This window comes from Coregonus clupeaformis, chromosome 26 (assembly GCF_020615455.1).
Source record: "Coregonus clupeaformis isolate EN_2021a chromosome 26, ASM2061545v1, whole genome shotgun sequence".
Lineage (NCBI taxonomy): Eukaryota > Metazoa > Chordata > Actinopteri > Salmoniformes > Salmonidae > Coregonus > Coregonus clupeaformis.
The window spans coordinates 8602424-8622624 of record NC_059217.1 but is presented as its reverse complement, the minus strand read 5'-3'; the positions used below and the strand labels follow the sequence as shown (position 1 = coordinate 8622624).

At 44.8% G+C, this 20201-nt stretch overlaps 1 protein-coding gene across 2 annotated transcripts; it reads left to right on the top strand.

The window, feature by feature from the left end:
• Nucleotides 1–2360: 2360 nt before the first annotated feature.
• On the top strand, nucleotides 2361–19756 carry LOC121540175 (cytoplasmic polyadenylation element-binding protein 2-like). Of its 2 annotated transcripts, XM_041848842.2 has the most exons (11): nucleotides 2361–3812; nucleotides 6091–6363; nucleotides 9344–9434; nucleotides 11258–11308; nucleotides 13078–13101; nucleotides 14589–14756; nucleotides 14935–15024; nucleotides 15660–15778; nucleotides 15922–16036; nucleotides 16501–16682; nucleotides 18069–19756. In XM_041848842.2, exons 1-11 carry the CDS (start codon nucleotides 2829–2831, stop codon nucleotides 18294–18296), a joined length of 2325 nt encoding a protein of 774 aa, XP_041704776.2. In that variant the 5' UTR covers nucleotides 2361–2828; the 3' UTR covers nucleotides 18297–19756. The 2 variants fall into 2 exon arrangements, with proteins under 2 accessions (XP_041704776.2, XP_041704777.2); XM_041848843.2 differs by lacking the exon at nucleotides 13078–13101.
• The last annotated feature ends 445 nt before the right edge of the window (nucleotides 19757–20201 follow it).

The following is a 20201-nucleotide window of genomic DNA, read 5'->3' as shown; positions in this document are numbered from 1 at the left end:
CCCAGACCCACATGCTCACACCTCCATCCCTAGTGCCTGCATTATTGTTTGCCACATGGCCTTAAATTGTATCAAATTGTTTTTCTCGGTCGCCCATGCTATTTCAATAATAAATCATTTTATTTTTCCATTGTGGTAATGATGCCGGATTGATTGATTTCCACGTTTTTAGTATACATTTTCAAATGAATATAGAATTGTAATCCGTAACATATACGAATTGTAATTTGTAACTTACTGTATCATATGAAATGGATGATGGATATCCACAAATTAATACATACCATACCAAATGTAACATATCATTTTAATTTGAGTGTCCCGGATTTTCATTTACTATGTTATGTCTACCCCTGAGTCCAGGTTGGATGATACTGCATAGTTGGCTGCAATAGTTTGTCATATTCATTGGCCTGAGAGGAAGGCGTGAGATGAGATGCTGATGGTGCTGCAGGGTGGTGCAAAAATGGGGAACCTCGTTCGTCATGATTTAGGCCTGGGCCCGGTTGCATAAAACATCTAAAGTGCATTTTCCCCTTTATCTTTTCCCTTAAAGTTTCCTTAACTTCACTTTAAGTTAGTTACACAAAATATTTTAATGGCGAATTTCCCCCTTAAATCAATTGAAAAAGTTAAGGGTGACATGAGGTCCCTTAAGTGCTTCATTCAGTATGGATATCAATGTAAACAGCATTTGTGGAGGTGAATGTTGCTTTCCTCTGCCCTGGTTTCAAAAGGAAAACATCCACTAGCTAGCTAGGTAGCTAGCTAGCTACTTAGCTAAACAATGGAAGGTGCACAATCCATGGCTACAAAGCTAGCTGGCTAGCTAGCTACTTACTCTGTAAGTTAGCTTGATGTGCTAGAAAGTAATAGAAACAATTTGAGAAAAAAGTAACTAAAAGAAACATGTTTTATTATCTTCTGAATCAATTTGTTTCTACTTGAATGTAGAAGTTCTATTTTGCGATCTCCCAAAATAAATGTGATCTCTTTGATGAGATGTTCATTCAGTGAATCAGGTGGTCCCAATGATAACCCGTAAATCCCCTTAAATGATGCCCTTTGTCACGACTTCCTCCGAAGCTGCCTCCTCTCCTTGTTCGGGCAGGCTTCGGCGTTCGTCGTCACCGGCCTTCTAGCCACTGCCGCTCCATATCTCATCATTCCATTTGTTTTGTCTTGTCTATTACACACACCTGGTTCATATCCCCTCATTAGAACATGTATGTGTTCCCTCTGCCCCCCTTGTTCTTGTGGGTGATTGTTTATTGTGAGGAAAGAGTAGCTCGGTTGAGCTACGTGTATTTTGTATTGCCGGGTTATATTTTCCCATGTGCCTGTTTTGTTCCAGTGCGCCTGTTTTGCGCACTGGACTGTTTGACGCTATCCAGCGTAACTCTGTGCTACGGAATAAACTCTGTATTCTGTGATTTACCCTCCTGCGCCTGACTACTTCAAATCACCTATCACACCCTTACCTAAGGAAATGTTTGAGGGCCTATATGCAACACCCATAAACAATTCCCTTAGGTAAGGGAAAATTATTCCTTAGGTAACCCCTTAAAGGTGCAATATGCATAAATCGCTCTGCAATTCCTGGTTGCTAAAATACTAATAGTTTGCCACATTTCTGTTTATGTGACAAAACCATCTAAAACGCGGTGAAATATATGTTCAATAGCCAAAAGTATTGCATTTTCAGCTGTTTGAAGCTGGTGTACAAAAGTAAAAGCAAAAACCAAATGTAAGATCAGGAAGCATAGAAATAGTGCACATAGAACATATCTACTGCTTCTTAGACTTGCTTTCAAAGAGAATGACAGATCTATAACTCACATATCTATGTGAATTTGGTTCGGTCGCCCAAAAAGTTACATATTAATGGGAAACACTTAGGATGTGTTATGCAACTGGGCCCTGTTCTATGACAGCTGCTCTGGACACGAAGCAGTTAATTACCTGCTGCTTAAGGCCTATATATTCATGCTTTTAGTCCATATGTGACAAACATCAGTAGGAATAAAGCATATGATGGTGGGGATGGGGTTTCTGATGGATATCTGACATTGGGGACTGGATGTGCCCATTCTGGCCAAACCTGCAGTGGATAAAACAAACTCATAAATGTAATTGAATGCTTAATATTCAGGACATCATGACGAAGTAGGCTACTGGACCTTATTAAAAATGAAAGATTTATGTAAACAATGCGGTGTTCTTTGCAGCTCGGCCCGGGTAGAAGAGCTCAGCAGCATTCACTACAAAGGGCGGAGCGAGGGACAGAACTTGATGCGGTCGTGACGTAGTCTTCATCGGGACCTTTAATCCTCTTCCGCAGCAGTCCGGCCGGTATCGAGAGGAGGGGGTATACGGTCGGTCAGGACTGGATTGCGTAGGCTACAATATAAGGCTAACTTTAACATGAATAAATAGGGGCCTATATTCATCGGGTTTAAAAGAAGAAACAAATATTCATTGTAGAAAACGCCGAATGAACAGAGACACACCCCTCCTCTCTCGTAGGCTATTTATCTGTCGACGCATCTATTCTGCACATTCCCCTATGTTGTTCTAGGCGGAGGAATGGAAAACTGCGTTCAAATCCATATTTGTACATAAATAAATGGGTGATTACGGTTTGGTTTATTACAGACAGCGACCATTGGACACCGCTCTACCCTCCTCGACGGACGCGCTCTAAGATCTGCTCCTCCTCTTCTCCGGTTTCCATCGGCCAGTTGTGACCCGGCTCGCCCTGGGTCTCGCACAGTAGCGTCGTCGCCTTGTCCCCACTGTTCCTGTCAGCTGCTGGGCATCAGCAAAACATGCAGGATGAGCCTGTGGGGGTGACAACCGAACAACGACCCCCGCCAACAGAGGAAAAGTACAGCAACAACAACACAATCAATAAAACCGGGAAACAGCAACCAAATCAAACCAACAACCAGCTGGGAGCCCTCACTTCCAACTACAACCACCTGATCCAGAATCCAGAATTTACCCATTTTGGTCAAGATCATTTTTGCCCGACGCAGTCTATCTTTGACCTTCAGCACGACGGGAAAATACATCAGCTAGCTGAGTTTGGATGCACTGAGTCGCCCCTACCCCAAGGAAAATTCAGACACCTGCCGCAGAGGCAGCCTTTCACCGCTCAAGTCTCCACCAAACCCGAGCGTAGCGCAGACTCCAGCCCCGGCCGAATCAGCGGCTCGCCAGTGGAGGAGGTTGAAGCCGATGTGGAGACTGCTGCGTCGCCATCGCCCACTTCCGTAAATCCAAACAAGGTTAAGATCCAAATGGACTCCCCCATCACCCACCATATTAATAACGGCAATGGCAGTGGCACCGGCAATATGTTGGCCGGAGGTCTCGGGGGCGGTTTTCCGAACCTCCAGAACCAAGAGATGCAGAACCCGAGTGGCGGCTCAGCTTCACCTCCACTCCATGGATTTGGAACCCCGTGGTCCGTTCAGACCAGTTCCCCACCACCCGTCTCCAACTCAGCCAACCCTATCCACCACGCAAACGCGATTAATCAGATGGCTCATACCGACCCAGACAACAGCTTCTACCCCGGTATTCCCTCCTCCATCAACCCGGCCTTCTTTCAGAGTTTTTCTCCGGTGTCGGCTAATCCGTGCCCAGGGATTAACGTACAGGGCTTCAGCAGTCCGTTCTCGCCCCAGATCAACGCCCTTCAGCAGCCGCAGCAGAGCCGCCGGTCCCCGGTCAGCCCCCAGATGCACCCCCAGCACCAGCAGGGCGTCTTCCTGCAGCAGAGGAACAACTACAACCATCACCACCAGGTGAGCTATATCCAGTCCTCTCTACTCACCTGTTGACATGGAAACCATCATCAGGATCCCCATAGAGTAGAGGATTGATCCTTTAAAATGACAGATAGAAAGAAACTGTTGAAGTGGGTGGGCGATATTAATATAATACTTTTTTGTAAAGCTAATGTAAGTTAATGCATCATGTCACTCCTAGATGGTATTAGGCTCAAGCCATGGTAATGAATATATGTTATTACATGTTAGTTAGCCTAGTATACAGAAGTGCAAAAAAGCAGCTATGATTATGAAAACAAATGCATCCCTGTGCTCCCAGAACATGTAAGCACTGTCTGGCCAGGGTAGGGCAGGGCTGGGACTGCATTATTCAATAAACACCACACTGTGTGTGTGTGTATGTGTGTGTGTGTGTGTGTGTGTGCATGCGTTTGACTAACTAATAGATCTGAGGTTCAAATCAAATAAAAATGTATTCATCACATGCTTCGTAAACAACAGGTGTAGACTAACAGTGAAATGCTTACTTACGGGACCTCTCCAACAATGCAGAGAGAGAGAAAATAGAGAAATTATAGAAAAGTAAAATACTTAATACACAATGAGTAACGACAACTTGGATATATACACGGGGTACCAGTACTAAGTCTGTGTGCAGGGATATGAGGTAATTGAGGTAGATAAGTACATATAACTAGGAATAAAGTGACAGATAATAAACAGTAGCAGCAGCGTATGTGATTAGTCAAAAAAGTTAGTGCAAAAAGGGTAAATGCAGATAGTCTGGGTAGCTATTTGGTTAACTATTTAACTAACCATTTAGCAGTCTTATGGCTTGGGGGTAGAAGCTGTTCAGGGTCCTGTTGGTTCCAGACTTGGTGCATTTGTACCACTGGCCGTGCAGTAGCAGAGAGAACAGTCTATGATTTGGGTGGCTGGAGTCTTTGCCCATTTTTAGGGCCTTCCTCTGACACCGCATGGTATAGAGGTCCTGGATGGCAGGGAGCTCAGCCACAGTGATGTACTGGGCCGTACGCATTACCCTCTGCGCCTTGCGGTCGGATGCCAAGCAGTTGCCATACCAAGTGGTGATGCAGCCAGTCAAGATGCTCTCAATGGTGCAGCTGTATAACTTTTTAAGGATCTGAGGGCCCATGCCAAATCTTTTCAGCCTCCTGAGGGGGAAGAGGCGCTGCCGTGCCCTCTTCACGACTGTGTTCGTGTGTGTGGACCATGATAGGTCCTTAGTGATGTGGACACCGAGGAACTGGAAGTTCTCAACCCACTCCACTACAGCCCCGTCGATGTGAATGGGGGCGTGCTCGGCCGTCCGTTTCCTGTAGTCCACGATCAGCTCCATTGCCTTTCTGACGTTGAGGGAGAGGTTAATGTACTTACTATGACTGGGATATGTGGTTGTCCCGCCTAGCTATCTTAAGATGAATGTACTAACTATAAGTCGCTCTGGATAAGATTGTCCGCTAAATGACTCAAATGTAAATGTAATTGTGTGAGTGTGTGTGTGTGTCTGTGCATGCTAAGGGTGTGTGCGGGTGAGTGTGCATGTGTGGCTGCTTGTGGCTAGACATCATCAGCACCAAGGCCGTCACACACACACATAAGCACTCTCTCCCACACACGTAGACATACCCATCTTTCCTAAATGTGCAAGAGCTGTACATATATACAGCATAGAGTGGAGGGCTGGAGACTGCTGCATGACAGCATGCAAGTTTTAGCATGAGAGAGTTGATTGTGTGGATGTATGGTAGAGAGAGAGAGGGACAGTGTGTGTGTGAGAGAGAGAGAGAGAGAGAGGGAGAGAGAGAGAGAGTGAGAGAGAGAGAGAGCGAGAGAGAGTGAGAGAGAATGAGGGAGAGAGAGTGAGAAAGAGAGAGAGAGTGAGAGAGAGAGAGAGTGAGAGAGAGAGAAACAGAGTGAGAGAGTGAGAGAGAGAGCGAGAGAGAGAGAGAGAGAGAGAGAGAGAGTGAGTGAGTGTAATGGATGTTAGTGGTGTCAGTGTGCACGGGATACTTTGTATTAGTCTTAAAGACCTAAATCTTCTTACCCCTCCACCCCCTCCAAAGGACCAGGTCATAGTAGGCTATGGCAGAGGGAAACACAGGATCAAAAGAAACACACAAAATACCAACAATTAATACAATCACATTCAGTCTCTATCCCCTCCTCCCTCATGCTCTCTCTCTCTCTCTCTCTCTCTCTCTCTCTCTCTCTCTCTCTCTCTCTCTCTCTCTCTCTCTCTCTCTCTCTCTCTCTCTCTCTCTCTCTCTAGCCCATGGTGAAGCAGTCTCCCTGGGGGGGCAGTCACCAGGGGAGTGGTTGGAGCTCTGGGGGTATGTCCTGGGGTCGGGACCACCGTCGTGGTGGAGGCATGGGCATCCTGGGCTCTGTCAGCCAGGTCTCCCCCATGAAGAAACCCTTCTCCAGTAACGTCATCGCACCGCCCAAGTTCCCCCGTTCTGCCGGCCCCATGGGCCCCAAGGCCTGGATTGAGGAGAACATGTTCCGAACAGACAGTAACATTAACACGCTTATGCCTCTCCAGGTACGTGCTTTGAATGTACAGTATTTGGCTGTGGTGTATGTGTTTTTCTCAGTAAGCAGACACTAGGTGTACAAAACATTAGGAACACCTGCTCTTTCCATGACATAGACTGACCAAGTGAATCCAGGTGAAAGCTATGATCACTTATTGATGTCACCTGTTAAATCCACTTCAATCAGTGTAGATGAAGGGGAGGAGACAAGTTAAAGGGTTTTTAAGTCTTGAGACAATTGAGACATGGATTGTGTGTGTGTGCCATTCAGAGGGTGAATGGGCAAGACAACATATTTAAGTGCCTTTGAACGGGGTATGGTAGTAGGTGCCAGGCGCACCAGTTTGAGTGTGTCAAGAACTGCAACGCTGCTGGGTTTTTCATGCTCAACAGTTTCCTGTGTGTATCAAAAATGGTCCACCACCCAAAGAACATCCAGCCAACTTGACACAACTGTGGGAAGCATTGGCGTCAACATGGGTCAGCATCCCTGTGGAACACTTTCGACACCTTGTCAAGTCCATGCCCCGACGAATTGAGGCTGTTCTGAGGGCAAAAGGTGGTGCAACTCAATATTAGGAAGCTGTTCCTAATGTTTTGTACACTCAGTGTAAATATACAGGGGTCTCTGTGTGTGTGTGTGTGTGTGTGTGTGTACTGTATAAATGTTGGTGGGAGGAGTGCAAAAGGGTTTTAATGCTTTGAGTGAAATAGGGCCGGACTCATAGGATTACGGAATCATTTCCTGAATTAGATATTGGAGCCAGAGAGTGAGCGAGAGAGTGGGTGTTTGAGAGAGAGTGGTCGATCAAAGGTAGAGAGAGAGAGAGAGCAGGGATGACAGGGGAAATGTTTAAATGATGGGAATGGGACAGTTTAATATTCACAGCCCTGTTTTCAAAGTACAGAGTGTTTCAGAGTGTAGGATTGTGGGAAAGAAGGAGCAGGAAGGCGACAAACATCAAACGCAGAAAGCCAGACAGGGAGAGCAGATCAGGAGGCAGAGGGGAAGAGAGAGAGCCGGGAGGGAGAAGAGGGGGGAGAGAGGAAGGGGGAGAGTGTAAAGGGGCTCTTTAGAAAACACACAGCTGAGAATAAATGTCACTCCCAGATGACGAGCAGAATTACCATTTCAATCAGATGGGAACGGTGTTATTTATTTCTGCCATAGTGGAGGTGTCAGGGAACGGGGCTGCAGTTAGAGCTGCTTTAAAGGTACTTTAACAGTACATTTAGCAGATTTCACCTGAGTCTATTTAATAATAATAATAATATGCCATTTAGCAGACGCTTTTATCCAAAGCGACTTCAAGATGGGAGTTGTTATAGCTCTATGTACACATACTTATAGACCCATAACTGATGTCATCTAATTATGTACAGCACAGTTCTGACCTTTTAAGTACAAAGGGGGAAACTGGAGGTAGAAGGCCTTTAGAAAGGATCTTTGGGTGGGCCCCCGTCACCATACTGTATTTTCCCTGGTGGAGACCGGAAAAACACGCTAGTTATTCCCCTGATATATTTTTCAAAGTAATCCCTCATCACTTTCTCCCCTTTGTCATGGCTCTCCTCTTCCTCTTCCAGGAAGCAGGCACGGCTCCAGGAATTGTTCATTTCCATAAACAGTGTCTGACCAGCAATTCCTCAGATTCCATACACGTCTTCTCTCTTTTCCTTCCTTCCTCTGTGTTATGTTTGGATAGGGGTTTTGCATTTGTGCTTCATCATGATGTGAACGTCATTGACAGAGATATTCAGAAGGAGAGAGAGGGGGGTGTATGCTGGCACTGGGGGAGATAGAGTGGTTGCCTACTTCCTATTCCATGGAGTGTACATTCCTACACGCTTCGATCATTCCATAATAATGCCTTTATAAATGATTCAGAAGATATGTCATACCATATAAAGGATGTTATAATACACAGACCTGTACTACATTCTCATTCGGTGACAGTGTGGCAACACTCCTCAGTTGCTACAGTGGATACAGCATCACCTAAACCAGAATGTCCAGCCGATGACAGGCTATAGGATATTTAACGGCCATGTTGTTTTTCCCCCTATGTAAAGCCCAGCTATAGACAGGCCTGGAGGGACCCTGGCTGGGCTGCCTGTAAAAATCTGATATTATCCAAACAAAGGCCTTTTCTCTCTGCCCACCCTCTTGCTGCCAGGGGCCTTGACTGATGCCTCAGAGTCAGGCAGTAAACGTTAGCCTAACATTAGGCTACAAATCACACACAGACTGACCACTGGACCACTTTTAGTTCAGTGTTTTTAATCCTGTGTGTGGAGCAGTAGTGTGTGGTCAGGCTATATGTGGACCATACGTCTAGCATCTCATTTTCGGCACCTAGAAAATGTTTTTATTGTCTAATTAGATAAGAGAGTAAAAATTAAGTTTGAGGTGTGAGAGGTGCTGATATGACCTTTCACTATCTCTCCTAATGTTCTCAACCGTGAGAGGGTAAAGATCTGTGTAAACCATTTTCTAAGTCTTTCTTCTAAAGGCTCTGCCATCTGTGGTATGTTATAAAGGTTGAGTGGTCTCTGGTTTAAATCTACTGTGCAGGGGTCTGTCTTATTGCCCCTCTGATGAGTTCATAATAACCTCCATCCCATCCCAGCAAGCACTCTGGTTAAATGCCATTCCTGGATTTGGTTTCTGCTCTCTCTCTCTGTCTGTCTCTCGGACGTGCTCCAGAGTTCCTGGTGAATCCATCGTTGGGTCCATTCCGCTCACAAGCATACCTTAGTACCCCTGAAGTGAATAAATACAGATTTTTTTTATCCATGTATGTGCTGTTCACATGCTGAATATTAAGCCACACACACAGGATTTATTACCCATGCCTATGTGCCAGACCACTGCAGTTGTTGTATGTGTGTGTTTCAGTTTGACTGTTTTTTCAATTGTTTAAGCCTTAATATATCTGTCTTTCCCTCTCTCCCTCCCTCTCTCCCTCTCTCTCTCTCTCCTCTCAGGATCGCTCTAGAATGTACGACAGTCTGAACATGCACTCCCTGGAAAGCTCTCTGATTGACATCATGCGGGCGGAGCAGGATCCAATGAAGGGTGAGACACCACTTACTTACTCCCTCCCACTGTCTTTAATTCTCATACTTACTGTACTGAGTCACTTACTCACTGTATAATGGAAAAGGGCATTGTGATTGTGGAGAACGGTGGTTAGGGGGAATGCATATGAGGCGCAGCATACCCTTTCCGAAGGCACTGACAGGCTTCCTGCTCGCTCCTCGAGGCATGTTGTTTTCCCCAGAGCGAGCAGCTTATGTTCTCCCTGGTAAGAGTGGGTATTACTGCCACCATCGGCTGTGTCTTTAAATGAACTCACAGCCCTGATCCTGCTGCTACTGCTACTGCTTAACCTGGGGCACACTGACAGACAGGAGTCAGACAGCCTGGCAGCACTTTCTGTCCTGATAAGGTAGGGTAGGACACTCCTTACAGGGACAAGGAGTAGGGTGACAGGGCTGGTCCAGGAGTAGGGTGACAAAAACAGGGCTGGCCTTCAGGCCTCTCCTCTCATCACAGCTACTGGATCTTGAGAAGAGACTCCATCCAGGTGCACTGCAGTCAGTGTAAAATGACTCCTAGCTAGCTACACACATAGTTACGCCTACTGGCTTCAACATACTCCTCCAGACCACGGATAGGAGGCTCCTAAGCTTATATGTCAGAGACTGAGAGGCAGGTTTACATTTACAGTACATTGAATTTGGCACAGTGTACTACCCCTGAAAGACTATTATTATTATTGTTCATAATTGACTAGTCTAAATAGTGATGTCATTCTCACAGCCAGTGTCCTGTACTCCTCCTGTCCAGGACTCTGAGTTGAATTTCTTGTTTAGCCCCTGCAGGAGCAGATAGAGCAGACATTTTAGTCACACATCTTATCCAGAGCGACTTACATGAGCAATTAGTGCTAAGTGCCTTGCATCAAGGGCACATCAACAGACTTTTCACCTAGTCGGCTCAGGGATTCGAACCAGCGACCTTCTGGGTACAGACCCATTGCTCTTAACTGCTAGGCTAGCTGTCGACATAGGCCAGTATTCACAGCACAGACAACCAGAGGGAAACAGACTAAATTTAGACATGATCACACATTCACACACTGCATGTGACAGCCAGAGGAGTGCGGAGAGGAGGGTGGGGGGAGGGGACTGTAGGGGAGGGTGGTCTTTGCCATTTATAGCCCTGACTGCTAGGCACAGAGCTAATCTAACAGTGCAGAAGCAGAAGGCAAGCACAAACCTAACAGGGCTTTAGAAATTAGCTTAGCTAACTGGGCATGGGAGATTTACCATGCTAACATGGCAGTGGAAAAAGGGTTGCTTCTTTTTCAACTGGAGATCAGATAATTTGCCAGCATCCCTTCTTTCTCTGTTCACACGTCGGCGATTCTTCCCATTAAATAGCTGACATTTGCTTCTGATACTTCATTAGGGTTAACCCAAATCTATTTCCGTTTTTTTTTTTTGTGTGATAAAACATTTAGATAACCAGGAAGTTGGCGATGTCTGCATAACAGCAAGTGATTCAGGTTTTGCATTAAGGCTCCCTCATTGCATTCTAGGTAACAAGCTCTGTAGCTTAACATGCTAAGCAAGTTCTATATGTTTTTTTTTGTCAGCTCAAGCTGTCTCCATGGATAAATAGGGTATTGTTCTGTGTTCTGTTTCTGACACTACAGCTCAGTAGGCTATAGTCATGTGACAATGGTGCTGCTGCTCCATATACATGGCCGTGCCCGTGATGGCCTCGCCCTGGCCTCCATCTGCTGAGAGTCTCATCCCTGTGTGTATGTGTGTGTGTGTGTGTGTGTGTGTGTGTGTGTGTGTGTGTGTGTGTTTGTCTCTCTCTAATCTCAGGCCGGGTGGGATGCCCTCACCCTGGAGCCGACGGCCTGCTCATGCTCAATGGTAATTATCTCTCCTGGCCAACACCAGCTTGTGTGTCTTCTTCCATCTCCATCGCCAGACTGTTTTAGAAATGTCTCAGTGTAAATGTTTCCATATCATGATTATCACATTAGGGATGCTTAACCAGGCTAGATCGAGATGCAGGCTAGACAGGATGTATAGGATGGACATTTCTGTCACTTTTCTGAACTTAATTTGTGTTGGGATATACCCTTCTCCAAAGTGGACTGTGTTGGATTGTTTTGTTTAATGAGTAGTGTTGGTTCTCCTATGCTGTGCTGTGTGAGTGTCAGTTAGGATGACAGTAGACTGTAGTAACAGTGTAGTAAACATGTCACCTGTGATATATGTATATAGAATCTATAGGACAAACTCAGCCACCCTGTCAACTCTAAAAAAGTCATGAGGGATATACATTGTTGTTGTAATCCTACTGTGGCTTGAGATAATGAAGAACGTCCAAGATGTTTAGTAGTGTGGTTCACATGATGAATTGAAACGCCTAGTTGTCTAAGTCACATGACCAGCAGCAGGAGAGCCAGATAGCTAGGTCATGTAGCTTGTTTATGTAGGGTAGGTCACATGACTAGAGGCCAGGAGAAGACTAGTGTTGTTACCATTAGGCTGGTCCTCAGCCTAGCGCGATTTACAATAAAGTCCTGCTTGAAACAAAGTTGCTATGTTTCCATCCAATTTGCAACAGGTTTTCGAATCTGCAACAACAAATAAATGCGCATTTCCCCAGCAGAGGTGTTTCCATCAGACTGACTTTGTTGTGGGATAAAAGCATAAAAGACATAGTGCACAAAAAAAATAGTTTTGCGCTTAAGATTTCATGTACCGAATAATAAACGTGTTTGTGTTTCCATTGCATTTTCCACTCTACCGATTTTTTTGTCACACAAACTGTTGCGATAAATTACAAACTTGCCCAATCTCTTTTTTTGCGCATTCTGCTCTCAGACAACAGTTCGCTTATAAAGTGGACACTCAGTGAAACTGCAGTAAAAGTGCAGTAACTGCAGTCGACTGTGGTATTTTGGACGCAGTAATTGCAGAATAACTGCAGTGTAGTGCAGTTATACTGCACTGTAACCACAGTTACATGGATTACGGAATCCATGTAACTTTTAGGTTATATAATGAGATGGATAAGAGCAATATCATTTGTATTTGTTAATTGGCAGCTAAGCACTGATCATCATTTCATTATCATACAAATGAACACCCTCAATATTTATTGGAAAGGAGCACCAAGCTCATCACCGTGCACTTTCACCACCCTGTAGTCTAAACTGTGCATACTTTTCCAAGTTGCAGTGGGAGGACCACCAACATAGCATCGCGTGACAGCAAATGTACATCCACATGATAGTTATTCTATCAACAATTGCGCAAGTCATTTCCACCACAATTTGTTGCATAATTAATTGTACCGATACAAAAAGATCCCACCATGTTGAACGAACAAATTATCTGTCGACATTTATAAAACCGACACTTCTTGTTTCCATCACACTCGCATAAAAATTGTGGATGGAAACCTAATGATAAGTTTGTGACGATAATAAGGTTTTATGACACTCCAACCATGCAGTTAGATGATGAGGAGATGAAAGGGGGTAGGGGTAAATAATGCTACTGGGTACTAGAGGGCCATAGTTTGATTGCTCTGTAGTGTCAGTAGTACCAGCCAGGTCTGTGGCTGCTTTACTTTGCAAGGAATGTCTGCAAGGCATAAAACCACTCTTTACTTTGTTTACATACAGCAAGAAGCTATGGGAGACGTCGAGGTAAAGCCGCCTTCATGTGACGTGCAGTCTGTGTCATGTCATGTGTGTTGCGTGTACATACACTACACAGCATGCTTTAACGCTACTGAACTGCAGCTACCAAAACAGTGTCTGGATACAAACAATTCAGTGTTTCTAGTTTCAGCATGACTCGCCACCAACGGTTAAAGGCCCAGTGCAGTCAACATTTTATTTTTTCTGTGTTTTGTATCATATTGTAAAACAGCTGATGAAAATAGCACTGTAAAAGTGGGATAAATAAAAAATCAGTGTTATTTCCTGATAGTTGCTGGTTGAATGTTTGCATGGGCTTTCCAGGCGGTACATTGGTTAATAGACCAATAACAAAGTTCCAAACCTCTGCAAATAAAAGCTAGTTTTAAGTTTCCTCTCCCCACTCAGATCACTCCCAGACAGTCCTAGCAAAATTGTTCCTTGAGAAAGTTTTTTGCTAAAAATATATTTTTGTCAATTTTAATGGAAGTAAGGTACTTAATTGTTACCCAGAAATGATTTGATATTGATACAAATATGGCTGCATTGGACCTTTAACTGATGTGGGAGACAAAAAAGCCTAAATCATTTAGTATGAATAATAAGTGGTGTCCCAAGCAGTTGCTTCTTGTACCAGCATTTGCTTTTGGTTTTTCAATGTACTATGTTACAGGTCACTGCGCTGCACAATATGTGCTTACATCCAGACATAGCACATTGCAATAGGTTTCAGATTCAGTAAACCATAGGTTTACCTCAGTCCATTGCTCTAACCACTGCTACTGCTTTGCCCCATGGTAACAGCTTGTATCCACAGCTTTCTTACCAGACCTCAAGCCTGTCCTCTCTGTCTGCTGTCTGTCAGTCAGTCACAGAGCTCTGGCTGGAGTATTCATGGTTGCGTGTCTTGGTCTTACAGCACATCTATACTAGATTGCACATAATCCTCTATCGCTTTATGCTTATACTTTATATTGTAGCTACAAAGCACAAAGCCTGATGACAGATGTAAACAGCCATGGCACATGTTGTTATAGGCCCTGTGCATTTATCATGTGAATCATTATAAAACTGAGGAGGCTGGTGGGAGGAGCTATAGGTTACGGCTCATTGTAATGGCTGGAATGGAATATTGGAATGTAGGCTAAATGTGTTTTCCGTATGTTTGATGTGTTTGATACTGTTCCATTGATTCCATTCCAGCCATTACAATGAGCCTGTCCTCCTATAGCTCCTCCCACCAGCCTCCTCTGATGTATATAACATTAAGCCGTTGTGCTCCATGAGTGTTCAATCTAGTAACTGTCAGTGGGTGTTATAACAGAGTTAGGACAGAACCATTGGTTGGATCTGTTGTTGGTAAACCCCCAAATATTGAATATGCACAGCAGAAGTAGGGGTGCCTGCTTGTGATGAGACTGTATGTATGTTTGTGTGTGTCTATGTGGATGTCATTGTCCATGCGGTCTGACCTCTGACCTCCTCTTCTCCAGGCCGCTCCTCCCTGTTCCCCATTGAAGACAGCCTCCTTGACGACGGGCACGGTAACCAGGGCGTCCCAGGGCTTGGCCCTAACTGTTACCCCCACCCGAACGGGGAGCGCATCGAACGTTTCTCCCGCAAAGTGTTTGTGGGCGGCCTTCCCCCTGACATAGATGAAGGTGAGAGGAGGAAGAGCATAACACAATGTTGTTAGTTCAGTGACAGTTTGTCTGTGCCAGTCTATATGCTGGTGTGAAAGGTTGATCTTACTCACGTTGGTTCCTTTTTCTTTCCCCCTCCTCCCTTTCTCCTCACTCTCCCACCTTCCTCTCTCCTCTTCTATCTTTCTCTCGTCAGATGAGATCACCAACAGTTTCCGTCGCTTTGGCCACCTGGTGGTGGACTGGCCACACAAGGCTGAGAGCAAATCCTACTTCCCCCCGAAAGGTAAAGCTCAACTCAGAATTTCTTTAACTGAAACTGATATAAATGTATGTCATAAAGGTATGTCTTAGCACTGTATACTGTATGTATATGGCCTGTAGCCATCAATGAAGTCATTGTGACTGCTGGAAGAGACAGCACAGCTAAATTAACATTTTTGTCATTTAGCAGACGCTCTTATCCAGAGCGACTTACAGTTAGTTAGTTTTATTTTTGTTTATTATTTTTTTTCATACTCCCCGTGGGAATCGAACCCACAACCCTGGCGTTGCAAACGCCATGCTCTACTGAGCTACATCCCTGCCGGTCATTCCCTCCCCTACCTTGGACGACGCTGGGCCAATTGTGCGCCGCCACATAGGTCTCCCGGTCGCGACCGGCTATGACAGAGCCTGGATTCGAACCAGGATCTCTAGTGGCACAGCTAGCACTGCTATGCAGTGCCTTAGACCACTGCGCCACTCGGGAGGAACCCACATTCTCTTTCCCTTATGACTACCTACATAGTCTGTATATTTAGTACTTGTAGTACTTGGCAAATGGGAATAATTCTGTGTATTTGTAGCAGTATTTTCCCCCACTATTGGATATGCTGTCCAGGTGCTATCCCCTGAGAGTGTGTTGTGTGTGTTGCCTAGGTTACGCCTTCCTGCTGTTCCAGGAGGAGAGCTCAGTGCAGGCTCTGATCGAGGCCTGCATGGAGGAGGACGGCAAGCTCTACCTGTGTGTCTCCAGCCCCACCATCAAAGACAAGCCTGTGAGTCCGACACAAACCCAGCTCTCTGTAGGGCCATTGCCACCAGCAAGGACATCTGTGAGACTAGCAACACCTACGCAGTGTAATTATATCTGGCGATGATTAAATGTATGGGATATGTGTGTATGTGTGTGTGTCTCCAGGTCCAGATTCGTCCATGGAACCTGAGTGACAGTGACTTTGTGATGGACGGCTCTCAGCCTCTGGATCCTCGTAAGACCATCTTTGTAGGAGGCGTTCCCCGCCCTCTCAGAGCAGGTAAACACACACACCCAATCTCCCTCTATCACAGAGCTCTCCAACCCTGTTCCTGGAGAGCTACCCTCCTGTAGTATTTCACTTCAACCCCAGTCTAACCTGGTTCAACTTATCAACCAGCTAATTATTAGAATCAGGTGTGCTAGATTAGGGTTGGAGTGAAAACCTACAGGACAGTAGCTCTCCAAGTAGAGGGTTGGGCAGCCCTGCTGTAGTTTATCTACTCAGTATGTAATTGGATCGATATGTTCATGTTGGTGATGGTAAAAAGATAAACAGATGTTGTGTTTGGAGTAATATGGACCGTCTGAAAGCTGGCAATGTTTTCCTCGTGTAATCACATCTTGTATAATTAATCTGACAAAACCCTCCTGCACTCTCTCTCTCTTACCCCTCCCCTCCCCCATCTCACCTACTCATGTGTCACTTCCCCATCTCCTCCCCCCATTATTTTCTCTCTCCAGTGGAGTTGGCCATGATTATGGACCGTCTCTATGGGGGGGTCTGCTACGCTGGCATCGACACCGATCCAGAGCTCAAGTACCCCAAGGGGGCGGGGCGCGTGGCCTTCTCCAATCAGCAGAGTTACATCGCTGCTATCAGTGCCAGATTCGTCCAGCTGCAACATGGAGACATTGACAAGCGGGTATAGTCCTCCTCCCTCCCTCCCTCCCTCCCTCCCACCCTCCCACCCTCCCTCCCTCCCTCCCTCCCTCCCACCCCTCCTCCCCCCTCTCAAAAACCACACAATCCTGTTTTAGATGTTCTCCACATGATTTTCTAGGGATGAAGAGAGAGAGTAAGAGAGTGAGCGTGTGAGAGAATCAGTCCTCCTGAGGATTTGTGGTTCAAAGAAAAAGAGTATGTGTGTTCCCTCAGCATCACACGCAGATAGTCAGATGGTGGTTGCTATGGAGAGCAGAAAGCTTGTTAGTGCTGATTGAATTAGTTCCATTTCCAGTCTCATCTCGCTCTTAGCACTGACTCCTTTGTCTTTGAATCTCACAGAGCCTCAAACCCTGTCCTTGTTTGTATAGTAGCATGTTCATCTCTCACTATGTATCTCAGCATTTTACCTGTGCTTTCTCAGTGTACTTACATTCTGTATGCTACATGTATTTACATCCATACCTATTCTTTTATAGGTATATTATTTGGATATCCGACCGGCAGAACAAAAACTTAATTTAGGCATACTAAATTAATTAAGGTTAGGTTGAGGAACAAGTGTTAGGTTTAGGTTAAGTTTAGGTAGTTTCGCTGAGGTTAAGGTCAGGGTTTTGGAAATACATAAAAGTTAACATTGGTTTAGCATAACGCCGTCCGCTGCCATACTGTCGATTTTATGCCGGTCAAATATACACTGCCTATTATTTATCCTATTGGCTTTCTCAGTATACACTGAGTGTACAAAACATTAGGAACACCTGCTCTTTCCATGACATAGACTGACCAGGTGAATCCAGGTGAAAGCTATGATCCCACCTGTTAAATCCACTTCAATCAGTGTAGACAGGTAAAAGATGGATCTTTAAGCCTTGAGACAATTGAGACATGGATTGTGTGTGTGCTATTTAGAGGGTGAATGTGCAAGACAAAGATTTAAATGCCTTTGAACGGGGTATGGTAGTAGGTGCCAGGCGCACCGGATTGAGTTTGTCAAGAACTGCAACACTGCTGAGTTTTTCACACTCAACAGTTTTCCGTGTGTATCAAGAATGGTCCACCACCCAAAGGACATCCAGCCAACTTGACACAACTGTGGGAAGCATTGGAGTCAACATGGGCCAGCATCCCTGTGGAACGCTTTCAACACCTTGTAGTCCATGCCCCGACAAATTGAGGCTGTTCTGAGGGCAAAGGGGGTGCAACTCAATATTAGGAAGGTGTTCTTAATGTTTTCTACACTCAGTGTATATATCTGTGCTGTGTCTGTGTATTCCACTTCTAATCCCCTCCCCTCCCCTCCCCGGTACCCCTGTACCCCTGTACCCCTGTACCCCTATACCCCTGTACCCCTGTACCCCTGCAGGTGGAGGTGAAGCCCTATGTTCTGGATGACCAGCTGTGTGATGAGTGCCAGGGGGCGCGTTGCGGGGGGAAGTTTGCCCCTTTCTTCTGCGCCAACGTGACCTGCCTCCAGTACTACTGTGAGTTCTGCTGGGCTAACATCCACTCCCGCGCCGGCCGAGAGTTCCACAAGCCGCTGGTCAAAGAGGGGGCTGACCGCCCACGCCAGATCCACTTCCGCTGGAACTGAAGAGAAACGCGATCACATGTCACCATGGCAACATGGTCAGAAGGAACAGTCAAGGATGAGAGACATCGCCAGGCAGGAAAAAGTGTCATCGCTCTGCTTCTTACCCTAGGCTATCAGTATAGAGTACATAACAGTATACAATATATATATATATTTTGTAGCAGCCAAACATTACAATCCTCAGTTTCTCACCAAAACCTCCCCTTCACATCTCAGGCTCTGACAACTTTTTTGTGGTACCTTCATGTTTTTTAAGAGGATATTTAAAAAGAGATGGATTTTTTGTAGTTTTTCAAATTATTTTTATATGTGAGATTTATGAGAATGTCTTTGCATGGGGGCAGCCTGTCTGTCTGTCTGTCTGTCTGTCTGTCTGTCTGCTGCTAGCCAACCCGTAGTGGGTGTAGAGTGCACTTGTTTCTGGGAAAACCTTGATTCTATAATCTGGACGCCTGCCCCAGGTCATTTACCAAAGGTAGCAAAATGATAGGAAGCATAAAAGTGATACACTTCTGCCACAAAACAAACTTTTATTTTGTATTGTTGCTATGTGCTCTTTTTCCTTATTGGGGAAGAGGTAAAACAAATTATAGAGTAATTTTTGCTCTCATTTTGATCTGAAAAAATATTAACTCTAAATATGAATCTGGTTTGTATTAACTCTATTTAACATTTTTAATCACAAGCTATATTAGAAGCTTTGCTGCTATATATAATATATGAATAAATGTATAGGTGTTATATATTAACGGCATCTGTAAACTGAAATCTTGAAAAATGAAATGCAGTCCACACTCAAACTCTCATGTGAAAATTGAAATGCATGTTTGTGCATGCAGGATAGATTTAACCAACACATGCAGGATAGACTTAACCAACACATGCAGGATAGACTTAACCAACACATGTAGGATAAAAAAACACACAAACTACAGATATCATATAACAGAAACCACTAAAATCGTACTGTGATTAGCATGAACAAAAATGACGAAAAAATTACAACGGAGATAAAGAAAAATACATTAAAACGACTTAAAACATCTTGCATGCACTGTTGTTTGATCCGACATACTTATACAAAAAAAAAGCGATATTGGTTCTAGACTATGGATGCCACCATTTTGTGATGTGGTGGTTTGTGAGGAGTAAAGAAGCTGTTGAGAAGCTGAGTGGTGTTCAGTCAGTGGTTAGTGTCGTCTCTGTGCTGTCTGTGTGGTCTTGTTAGTATGTGGACTGAGGTTTTAGTTGAGTAACAATGTAGATATAGGAGAATGAGAACATCACAATATTTTGCCTTCACCCTTCTGTAACACCTTTTTATAGTTACAGAGGTTACTCTAATGTAGCATAACGCTTAGCAGACCAAAAACACACGCAGTAGCCTGGCTGGATCAGCTAACTACAGGCATACAGTGAGGGAAAAAAGTATTTGATCCCCTGCTGATTTTGTACGTTTACCCACTGACAAAGAAATGATCAGTCTATAATTTTAATGGTAGGTTTATTTGAACAGTGAGAGACAGAATAACAACAAAAAAATTCAGAAAAACGCATGTCAAAAATGTTATAAATTGATTTGCATTTTAATGAGGGAAATAAGTATTTGACCCCCTCTCAATCAGAAAGATTTCTGGCTCCCAGGTGTCTTTTATACAGGTAACGAGCTGAGATTAGGAGCACACTCTTAAAGGGAGTGCTCCTAATCTCAGTTTGTTACCTGTATAAAAGACATCTGTCCACAGAAGCAATCAATCAATCAGATTCCAAACTCTCCACCATGGCCAAGACCAAAGAGCTCTCCAATGATGTCAGGGACAAGATTGTAGACCTACACAAGGCTGGAATGGGCTACAAGACCATCGACAAGCAGCTTGGTGAGAAGGTGACAACAGTTGGTGCGAT